The sequence below is a fragment of the Asterias rubens genome, chromosome 16 (assembly GCF_902459465.1).
Source record: "Asterias rubens chromosome 16, eAstRub1.3, whole genome shotgun sequence".
Classification (NCBI taxonomy): Eukaryota; Metazoa; Echinodermata; class Asteroidea; order Forcipulatida; family Asteriidae; genus Asterias; species Asterias rubens.
Genome location: NC_047077.1, coordinates 8,762,272 through 8,774,038, shown reverse-complemented (window position 1 = coordinate 8,774,038; position 11,767 = coordinate 8,762,272). Strand labels below are relative to the sequence as shown.

Genomic DNA, 11,767 nt, shown 5'->3' with positions numbered 1-11,767 from the left:
GCGACTTTTTAGCAGATTGCTGCGCTGTATAAGATCTTGTTATTATTATTATTATTATAAATAACTAAACAACTGAAATGTTTTGTGTACCGAGAGGGACTCCTTTTCAGCCGCCTGTCTCGCCAACATCTTCTCAGCAACAGCCCTCTCAGCAATCGCCTTCTGTTCATGCTCCTCCTTCACAGCAACCTGAAGATCCCTCTCCATATCTGACCTCCCTTTGACCTCACTCTCCAGCTTACTCTGCAGCCTAGCCAGCTCCTCCTTAAAGTACTTAGTCTCAGCCTCAAGCTTGAAGCGACTAGCTGCGATCTCAGCCTTCCAAATCTTCTCATCCCTCTGGAATTGGATCTGGACATCGAAACGGGCATTGTCAACACGGCGTGATTGGTTGTCTAGGAGACGCTGAAGACGGTCTGATTCTTTCGAGACGTTTTTGATGTCGCTAACTTTGTCTTCAATCTGTTAGAGATACATTTATTTGTTAGGAATAAACATGTAGTTGGTTCAATAGCATGTTTAAAAATGAACAAGAAAAACGATGGTTGGATAAAGTAACAATCATACACACATCAGTGGTAAGGGTTAAGCCAAAACTAAGAGAACTTACCTGTTTAATAAGACGTCTTCTCTCATCCTTAAACTTCGCCTCACTGACTTTGTGCGTCTCTACAAGCTCCGTAGCAGCCTCCACTCTAGACATTAATTCCTCTTCTCTCTTCTTGGCCTTCATCTCAGTCTCGTGTACCTTCCCTCTCAGCTCACTGATGATGTTGTTAGACTGACCCTTCTCGACCTTCCAAGAGTCTTCCCGGGTCATCAAGTTGGACTGAAGAGACTTGACCTCCAAGACAAGCTTCGATCGGTCACTCTCCCACGAGGCATCTCTTGCTTTCAGACTGGACTTGAGTTTCTCAAGGGCTTCCTGGAGCTCGTTGCGCTCTGCTTTCCAGTCCTTCTCCCGGTTCGAGAGCTTCGCCTGTAGGTCTCGCATCTCTTTCCCTAACCGTGTGTTCTCACTGCGAAGCTCATCCTCACCGTTGCGGGCGCTCTTTATAAGCTCAGCCTTCTCTTTGCTTCTGCAGTCCTCCTGGGCGCGAAGCTGCGCGTCCAGGGCATGAATGGTACCCCGACTCTGTTCAAGTTCTTGTTCCATGAGTTCCACTTTGGCAGAGATCTCCTCAAGTTGTCTTGACTTGCTTCTCAGATCAAGATCCATCTCTTCCATCTCAACCCGGCCTTCGGAGGATGTTATACCAATCTGGTGCTCGAAGGCCAGCCGGAGTTTGGCCATCTCTGCTTCGTGTGAGGCTTTGATGATTTCCAGGTGAGACTGGGTCTCCTTGAGGCGTTCCTCGCCTTCCTTCCCGTTGGTTTTGAGAGACTTCATGTAGGTTTCTAACTCAACGGTCCTCTGTTGGAGGGTTTGCTTCTCAAGCTGGAATTGTCCAAATTCGTGCTGAGGGGGGAAAGATAATTCACCGTTACACACTTCTTGGAAGTCACTCTTCTATAAACAATATACAGTTTCCTTTTTCAATGCAGGATCTCAAATCCTACACACATTATCATGTTAGATATACTATTAGGGTGTCTGTCTGTTGGACAGTGGTGCAACCGAACTTGTTTACTTGGAAGGGTTGGTTAATATTTTAATGTATCAACATCTTTTTTGCTGTTTTCTCAGCAAGTAGACACTAAAAAAATTATTATAACTGAAGCTTTCACATGCAACTTTTATTGTATCTTTCTTTATAATTGTGCCTATAGATTCGTATTATGCTGACTAGAACCAATCCATGACCCTGCCTTAAGAGGGTAACATCTAAGGCTAGCGCCCAATTGCATAAAGCTGCTTAAAGACACTGGACACTATTGGTAATTGTCAAAGACCAGTCTTCTCACTTGGTGTATCTAAACATGCATAAAATAATAAACCTGTGAAACTTTGAGCTCAACTGGTCGTCGAAGTTTCTAGAAAAACACCCTTGTCACACGAAGTTGTGTGCTTTCAGATGCTTGATTTCAAGACCTCAAATTCTGAACTTGAGGTCTCGAAATCACATTATTGGAAACTTACTTCTTTCTCGAAAACTACGTCACTCTTTAGAGGATGCCGTTTCTCACGGTGTTTTAAACTATCAACCTCTCCCCATTACTCGTTACCAAGTGAGGTTTTATGTTGACAGTTATTTTGAGTTAGTGTCCACTGCCTTTAAGCAAAAAAGTAGATAAGCATAACAAAAAAACCATTACCAGATTAAGGTTATCAGCCAAACTACCATGTCACAAGTACAATTTGTAACTGGTATCCTGCTAGTTTCAGCGAAGCAGAAAGCTGTTTAGCAACATTTTCCACCCGAAGCAGCTTTATGAAATTGGGCCCAGTAAATACCTGTATGTCGCTCAGCTTCCTGGCGTTCTCCTGTTGCTGTTCATCTTGCCTCGCTATCAGTTCGCTCTTCTCCCTCGCCCAAGCCTCTCTCTCTTTCTTCAGACGAATGTCCAGCTCTGTGCGATCCTGATGGATGCTGGCTACCTTAGCATGGAGAAGGGACCGTTCCTGAGTCAGGATGTCGCTGGAAGCCTTAAGCTCCTCGCTCTGTGCCGTCATCTTGAAATGAGAGATTGTTAAACTTGTAGTTATTGAACAGGAAGATGCGTCATTGGGTAGGCTTCGTGAACATTCCATCCCTCGATAGAATTCAAGAAATTAAAGTAAAGTATCCTGTATTCTAGATTTAGGAAGGTGCCATGTTTTTCGATAGAAAACCTTGTCTTACGAATAATTCTCACAGGTAGAAATAAAGGCATGACTTGCAGGCACAATGTAAATCTCTTTTTGGAAGATTTGTTGGCGTTTTTGTGATTCCGACTGTAACTAATCATTGATTTCTGTATTCATTTTTTGGCATTTCATTAAAGACACTGAACACTTTCGGTATTTACTTCAAATAATTATTAAACATAACAACTTACTTTAAAGTATCGAGCAATAGTAGTTAGTATAAAACATTGTGAGAAACGGCTCCCTCTAACAAGTTTTGGGGAAAGAGGTAATGTCTTACTAATATTTGATTCTGATAAAAGACTGCGGGCTTGAAGCCTTTGTTAGGCATCTGAAAGCAAACAATTTTGTGGAACAAGGTTGCTTATTATCTCGCAACTTCAATGACCAATTGAGCCCAAACTTTCACGGGTTTGTTATTTTATGCATATGTTTGGATACACCAAGTGAGAAGACTGGTTTTGACAATACTACCAAAGATGTCCATGCCTTTAACACGCATCACGGTAACTTAAAACACACACCACTTTCATCTTTGACTGCATGTCTTCAGCAAGTTCTCGATATTTCCAACATTCTCCGTCCAGAATTTCGACTTCTGTTTCAAGTTTACCCAGAATCTTCTTCAATTCCTCCTTCTCGGTGTCCGGGCGAGCGGAGCCTGACTTTTTCTCCTGTGAGGAAACGAAGAGGCAATTCATAAAGAAAGCTAGAATACTATTTTTTTTTCGGGGGGGAAATTATAACGATTGGGGAAAAAACAAAAAATCAAAAAATATTTTTTTAGCGAACAGTGGCTGTCAAGGTTAAACAAAACAAAATGTATATTTCTCCTGATAACGAGCAGAGTGTACTGCTCGAAACGTCGAGTCAAACCGGCTCATTTCAGAGCCAACACTAACTCAAAAGAGAAATATTACCTGGTTGTAACCGCTAGTTGACTTTTATGTAATAGTTCCCACTTAAAATATCTTTACTTTATCGACAGACATCAGATAAACATGTTAGCCAAAATGTCAAGCGATTTACATCTCATACGAGCTATTATTTGACGTAGACTGCATTTGCTAAAATTACCAGCCGAGTCCAAGAATAGATCAGACCGACCTGATGGGAAACTGACTGCTATTAAAAGTATAAATGTCTGCAACAGTGGGGTTTCAGAAGCGACTTAACTGAATTACATCAGAGAATATATCAAATTGGTAACGGTGACGGGAGAGATGAAATTCTTCAAATGTAGAGTGATGCAATTTGTAGTTCTTAAAATTGACTTCAAGCATATCCGTGACGTAAGGATTGTATTGGATATCAGGGCAAATTGGAGCTTGGCAAGTTTATGCTGAGGACAAAATACGGCGGGAAAAGTCACACCCAGTAACGGTGAAAAGTTACGTGTACGTCTGTTGCTTTTTGTTTAGCTTTAGACCGCTTGCATTGGCTGCAATCTTTGAGGAAATGTGAAAAAGGTTATCATTTTGAGGAAACATACTCAAAGTTGTTGGTTTTTTATTGCTTTTCATTTTGCTGTAAAGTGCTTTGAGGAAAGTTTATTCATATTCTGCTATATAAATACTGTTTAATTACTGCTAATTGAAAGTTTGATTAATGTTTAATTTGGAGAGACTCATCATTCTGTAGACACACGGCTGAATGTTTTAACATTCGGCCGCCAAAGTCAAAAAGCGCGGTTTGTTTCAACAATGAACATGTCTATAAGGCTACTCCGGATGGGGTTACAACTGTGCAAAAAGACGACTAATATTTAGCAACATGTTTTACTTGGTCTCATTGCAGAGAAATGCAATCTCTTCAGTTGATTATGTCTCACGATGACTCATCATGTCATTATTTTACCAATCCCGGTTGTTACTTGATGTCTAGGTCCGTCAAGCACGTTGCTTGGATATCAAAAACTCATTTCCAAGATAACTAGCTGTGACATGAAAATCTGTGTTCAAGTAGATTACGGAGTTCCTTGAAAACAAATCATATGGTTTAGAAGAGAAAAAAAAGTGCCATTTAGCTGCGCTTTCCGGAAAGAAAATGAAGCTTTGAAGCATGACCTTTGACCTGTTCTAACGTAGCGCACATAGACCTTTCTTTTGCAACGTCACAGCCCGAGTTTTTGCCAACCCAGATTGGAAAACTATGGAAAGCCGTAAGTGCAAATTAAGAAAAGATCGCTATTTTTTGTAACAATGTAACCAAGTTTGTTGATTTTGTTAAAAACAAAATAAATAATTAAGAGAGGTATTTTATTTAATTGAAAGTTTGCAGAAAATGCTGAATTTGGTTAAAACATCTGTTTTTAAGATTTAGTGTTTTACTAACGTTCGGCCGACCATGCCAACCAAGGCAGTTTGTTTATCAACAGAAGAAAGGTCTATATTCGGGACTCAGTGACGCTCAAGGCGCCTCAACATTCAAGTATTTCCTGCAAGGTATGAGGGACTACGTTTGAATTATGAGACCTACTCCTTTTACATAGCACCGTGTAACGGTTTACAAGGTGATATGGTGAAATATGCTGCCAATCAAACCAGGAACACCGGGGCGAAGAACCCGGTTTCCATTGTTTTACATCAAAGAAGGTAGTCAATGACGTCATGTTCAATCCATATTAGCCGTGCATGAATCGAACCACGGCCACGCTGGTGATGGGCGAGTGCTTTGCGCACTACACGCCACCCGTCCCACCCTAAATCTTATTGTGTTGACACGCACCAACCTTTCACCTACCCTTTAAGCTCACCATTTATCGAACACTAATTTGATATTTCCACATGGATGTTAGCATTGAAACTGAACTTAGTTTACGTCATAGTCGAATTACACGGATTTGAGATTTAATTTGGCCACCAAGGGAGCAAAAACCTCCCTAAGTACAACTGGGCAAATCTCTACGTGTGATAAGCAGAATTCTAAGATTGACTTAAACAATCATTGAGACCGGATTGGCTGTATTGGTCATCGATAGATCGACCGCCTTCTTAAATGCCTAAAAACAGCGGAGAAAAACTTATTAAGACAGCTTGGGATTTCGGTAAAATTTTCAAATTATTGCCCTTCACTTTTTCGATGACTCACCAGAGGAACCGATTTGCTTGTCATTTCACAACGCCAAGCTTTTTCACTAGGCCAATTCATATTACAGTAGGCCTGGTACTTCACGGATTGCCTCCATGCCCTCGGTCACTGCCCCGATGCCCTTGACATGCCCGCCCAAATAGAAGTTTACAAATTTCTCATAGGGTGCCGTTTTACCAAGGAGAAAACGCCTGGGTGCCCTTGCCCTTTCAAAAAAATATATAAGCACACCGGTCTGTATTTACAAAGGAGTGGTAGAGCCAACAAAATACATGTAGTCAGTTTTCAGGTTCTGTGTGGTCAACCAAAGTATGAAATAACAAACCTTCGAAAAGTTAGGCTTAATCCGTTTTGTGAGTCAGGGGAACAAAAGTGAACAGCCGTTAACATTCTCAGCATGTAAAAACATTGTCCTTGATGTTGGTTATGACAACAGAAAAGCAGCTGTTGTTCACATAGACTTAAGACTAGTTTTATCTCGAGTTAGAATGAGTTACTATCCTAACTTAGGACTAGCCTTAAGTTTTAATATCTCCTTGGAAAAGTCATAACTCCTTGTGAAATCGACTTTGTGAAATCGACCACAGATACTGGTTGCAAATTAAATGAATTCGTTAAAAATGAGATATTAAAACAAAATAAACAACGTAAATTTACAGTACCTCTTGCAAATTAAATGTATTCAAAAAAAAGACAAAAGAAACTTAATAACAATACCTCTTGGCCAAGTGTAGCACTTGCAGTTACATCAGGTCTGCTCTGCATGTCCTCCATCTTCATCTTGAGCTCGTCCAGCCTCTTGGAGAGCTCAGCTTTCTCCCTCCTCCAAGCCATCGTCTCCATCTTCTTCTGTAACTCCGTGCTCTCCTTCTCAAAGGCGAACCTCTTCTCTGCCCGGTCCTGCTCGTCCTGTGTCTGTGGTGCGTCGGGGGAATGTGAGACAGGGTCGGGGGAGTGGAATTTCTTAGCGTACTATCAAACAGTGACGGTCGTTTAAAGGTATTTTTTTTAAAGGGTTGGTTGAGAGTCGCATTGAGCGCAGTGTTGTATTTGACGGTAAAGACGCAATTTTTATTGCAGAAAGTTGGTCAGAGAGCAGTTTTAAATTTGGGGAGGAATGTTTTGGGAAGAGGGTGGTAGTGAAGTGGGGAGCAATTGGTATCATGCGAACACATTACGTTGTTGAGGTATTCCGAGATGGGTTACATACAGGAAGGGTCCAAGCAAGGAGACCGTTGCCAGAAGGGCGTCATGCATCATGCAGTAAGCATACAGTCGGTGAAGACACCATCGCAGCAGGGTAGGTACCGGGAATCCATCCAGAGTCAATCGGGTTGGTTTGGAGACGTTCACCAATCATTTTTAAAAGTCGAGTTGGAAGGGGGTGGTTGGCAGAGAACATGCGTGTGAGTTGGGGAAGAATATGAAGTAGTAAAAACCAATTAGTTGATAGTTCAAGATTAGTGTAAACAGGTTAAAATCACATAGAACTGTTAACGTTATACCAACCAGTGGTAAGAAACTCATGTTAGAAGGAGGTGGTGTTGCTCTTGCAAATGCCACAGACCAAGGGACGTATTGGCTCAGCAGACTGGCCCGGTAAAGCATGACGCATCAGGTGAAGCTACGAGATACAGGCTGCAGACTATCTGCGCCATGTGCATGCCGGAAGCAGTGTCTTTAAGGGTGGCCACAACTTCGCAAAATTTTGTTTCTATTGAGTATTGAACGTGACTTTTTGTGTTAACTTTTGAAGAGATTTGTGAATTTTGTGACTTTGGGCTTGGGGTTAGTCGTTTATCTTCGCGTGTAGCATAATGTATGCATGAAGTACATCTAAATGGCATAAAGCAACTTTGCTAAAGTTTTGAAGGCTTATAGAAGCATGCAATGAACACTCAGCATCGAAAACGTTGTCTTTGTATGTATACCTCTGAATCTGTGACAACACACAATTTTTAAAGCATTTTGCTCTTTCAATTAATAGTGTAAACAGGCCAATTCGTCAAATGTGATTACAAACTCATTTGCAAGATATAGACAAATGAACACTAGCTGAAAAAATTAAAAATTAACAAACGTCTATGTATAGGCCAAATATACAATTAATTGCTTTAAATTAGAGTTTTTCTAATTGTGTTCAACGAACATCTCAATATTCCCTCTGCACGAATCCCCCTTCAACCTCGTCCAAATTTCTCTCTAAAGTCCACCCCGATAACACATAACATTATCAACGAATTTGCGGTTAATATTGGCTCAATCCCCCAATGGAATAAACGTCGGATATGCGTCTATTAATACACCCTGAGCCCTGAGAAGGAGGAAGTCCCAAACGGAACTACTCAGTTAGTCGAGGGATTATTTTTACTCGCGGAAGGATTGACTGTATCAAACATACGCTTTTACATCACAAGTTCAGTAAGGGAACTTGGACTTCCTTTGATATGCGGAGGTTTTGGAAGTGGTACAACTCGAGAGGTCTACTTGAAAGTACAAATTAGCATGCAGGCCTTTGTTTTTAAGACAACAACAACAGACATTACTTTTTTGTATCAGTCGTAAACAGTGCGTCCACCCAATAGGGAGGTTTAGCAAATACGTGAACGTGAACGTCAGAAATTGCGATGTTAAAATCTCGCGTTTTTAGCATACGTGTAATTACCCCCTTTTCACGTCAGGTATACGTACGTGCAGACGTCATACTGAGCACGCGATAGCCCAAAATGGTGACGTCACCTAGAAAAAGCACAGTTTCTGACGTTCACGTTCACGTATTTGCTAAAGACAAACAGTCCTTATGTGAATATTGTGTTCTCGTTGTGTCTCACGATTGGTATTTGATTGTTAAATAACGTTATCAGACAATGCACATTTTATATTACAAGCATTATTCAGGATTGGTAGAGCTTAAGAGTGGTCATGTTTTGTGTGATCAAACAATGTACACTAAATAACAAACCTGTGAAAAAGTTGGCTCATACTTCGTTTTGTGAGTCAGGAAAAAAGCAGTGAAAACCATGCACAATTTTCAGCATGTAAAACACGTTATCCTTAATTTCAGAGAGAAATGTTTCCAAGAAAACATGGTTCTCGTATGAACTTAAAAATGGAAGTTCTCAACTCAAAACATGAAATTGTGAAAAACATTCAAAATTGGGTTTCTTTTCGGTCGACGCAGTTCATGATATCAATAAATGTGGGCATGCTACGGCACATGCACATGACATAGTGCACGGAGGTCGCACTGCCTTTCCTCCAATCATCCCACGCATCGTGACGAAGAGCATTAAATTGGAACCCACTCTGTTAACAGTTCGACCCACGTCTTCCTGCCTAAACAGGAAACCAATGAGATTGAAAAGTCTAACCCACATGAGTGCAATCAAAGGGAATTCATAATACAACCCTTTATATGATGTAAAAATAGAGGCATAAATGTTAAAGGGACTGGTCACCTTTGGTTATTATCAAAGACCAGTATTCTCATTTGGCGTATCTTAACATAATTATGCATATAACCAATTTGTGGAATTTTTTTACTCAAATGGTCATCGAAGATGCAAGAGAATAATGCAAGAAAAACACCCTTGTTGCACAGATTTGTTTGCCTTCCGATTTCTAATGAAAGGCTTCAGGCCTGTAGTCTAAACAAATAAGTGCAAAAAATACCACTTTCTCAAAAACTACGTTACTTCAGAGGGAGTCGTTTTTTACAGTGTTTTATACTATCAACAGCTCACCATTGTTCGTTACCAAATACATTTTTATGCTAACAATTATTTGAGTATTTATCAATAGTGTCCATGCCTTTAACACTGTCTATAGAGCATTTCTCCGTCTACGTTATAACACTAACCTCTTGTAATCGGAGATCCATCTCGGATTTCTCGTGAGCAAACAGCTCCCTCTCTCGGGCAAGTTCTGAGGTCAGGTCATCAATGGCAAGGTGACACTCAGTCAGCTGTGTGGACAAATAACATGGAATTGAATTTTTTTTAATTATATATATATACCTCTCTGATACAATATTATATGATACTGCTCTGTAGTGACAATATTCACGACGAATCTAGCTTGATTTCCTTCATTTTAAATCAGTATTATCAAACCTAATTTGAAGAAATACTGATTTATCCGTTTCCGTTGGAGTCATTGTTACCTATTGTTGTGTTTACACCGTTTACGGAGAGAAGACTGTAGCGTGATAAGCTATCAGAAGCCGTGTCTGGAGTAATGGCTTCGGCTGTGGCAAGATCGGCAAAAAGTCCCATACTCTAACGTTGTCGTTGCCGCCAATATCCGCAAAACCTGTCAATCATGTCAACCAAACTTCGCATTCACGTTAACCAATAATCACCGTGGCTGACAGCATCGATTCCTAAACACTGGAAAATGTTGTCAATGTTCTTAACGCGTAGAGCTTCGGTGGAACTTAACGAGGAGCAGAAGAGAAACAATGCTGGCTGCAACTACGTCGGCGTTTCTTGGCTACGGGGAAATATCCTCTTGACGGTGGTTCCTCAACGGTCAATTTTGAGCCCAAGACAATGAGTAAACCGTGGTGTAAAGGTTAACGGCGTTTACTACGGGCTGCTTGTAAAAGCGGGTCTAACTAACAATTCCTCTGTCATCAAATTTATTCACCTTAGCACCTTCGCACTAAAACAGCTCAATGGAAAGATGAACCAAAACTGACTTTTGAAACTTGAGTAAACCAGGATTAGAGGAGCCAAGTCCATCAATGATCCTTGCCCAACGAATGAGCAGAGATGCTTTAACAGCTCTGGCACAAGGACTTTTGGCTACCTCTGTCCACAGTAATTAACGTCAAATCTCTAAGGGGAAAAGGCAACTTTAAATAGATCACGAGCGCTTACAACCTAATTGAGTTTTCATTGTACACAGTTCCTTGACAGCTGAGGACAGATTCAAATTCAACTGCTTGTTTAGTCATTTTCTTTTTCTTTGCGAAACGGTGAAATATAAATACTGTTAAATTATTGTTTGAAGCCTATAAATGGTGTGGATAAAAAGGAAGAAACTATGAATAGATACGTAGTAAACTTGCGGGTACAACCATGTGTAAATCTCTTCTGTGTGAGTGTTGGCTCTGAAAAGAGCCGTGTGGTCTCGACAGTTTGAACAGTATATTCTGCTCGTCTTTGGTGGTAATTCTCTCCCAAATCAGAAACTGGACATTCTTCGTCACCTTTCTTCAATAACGTGTTACAATCACAGTTGCTCTTGCTTATTATGACCAATGACGGAAAATACAATCCGATATAGACCTTTATCAGTGTGCAGTCATCAGGAAATTCTCTCTTTGATATCAACGTAACTAAACCGAGGTTGGAAGAACAAAATAGTCTGGTTCCTATTTGAAAAATGATTATTGGCATACATTTTTGTTATTTGATATGAGGAACATGACAAAGATGGAGGCATCATTGACAAAGGTCTATTGCTCTTTCAAACCGGATCATATTTTAAAAACAGTGCAAGAATATCATTGTATTCCATTCCAAAAACATTTGAGGTATATTCCTCAACAGACTCACCTTACGAGGTAAACGATTCCTGACACTGACACGACTGCTTGACACTCAAGAACAGAAGTTCCTCTGACAAACACTCGTTATTAAAGCAACCTTCATAACCTCAACGCTACATAAACAAGTATGGTATCTAAGTATGCTATCTTGCGTATAACGACTGTACTGTTAATAACAATACTCGGATATAGCGACGACTAATACGGGCTGCTCGTTATAAAGCGAATGCAACTAGCCGATTCTCCGGTCGTCAATTCATTCACTTAAGGAAGAAGCTTTGAAGAAATAGTAAACTTGCAGATACAACCATCTGTAAATCTTTTTTGTGGGAGTG

The 11,767-nt window shown here is 40.5% G+C and overlaps 1 protein-coding gene across 1 annotated transcript in view; it reads right to left on the bottom strand.

Annotated features, from left to right (window-relative positions):
* The window catches only part of LOC117301090 (rootletin-like), a 48,894-nt gene that overhangs the window by 17,748 nt on the left and 19,379 nt on the right, over window positions 1-11,767 (bottom strand). Inside the window, exons 8-13 of the mRNA XM_033784973.1 lie at window positions 9,738-9,842; window positions 6,596-6,850; window positions 3,313-3,462; window positions 2,396-2,614; window positions 611-1,459; window positions 91-462 (exon numbers count right to left, since the gene is read on the bottom strand). Of these exons, the coding sequence (XP_033640864.1) occupies window positions 91-462; window positions 611-1,459; window positions 2,396-2,614; window positions 3,313-3,462; window positions 6,596-6,850; window positions 9,738-9,842 (1,950 nt within the window). The remainder of the gene's footprint in view (window positions 1-90; window positions 463-610; window positions 1,460-2,395; window positions 2,615-3,312; window positions 3,463-6,595; window positions 6,851-9,737; window positions 9,843-11,767) is intronic.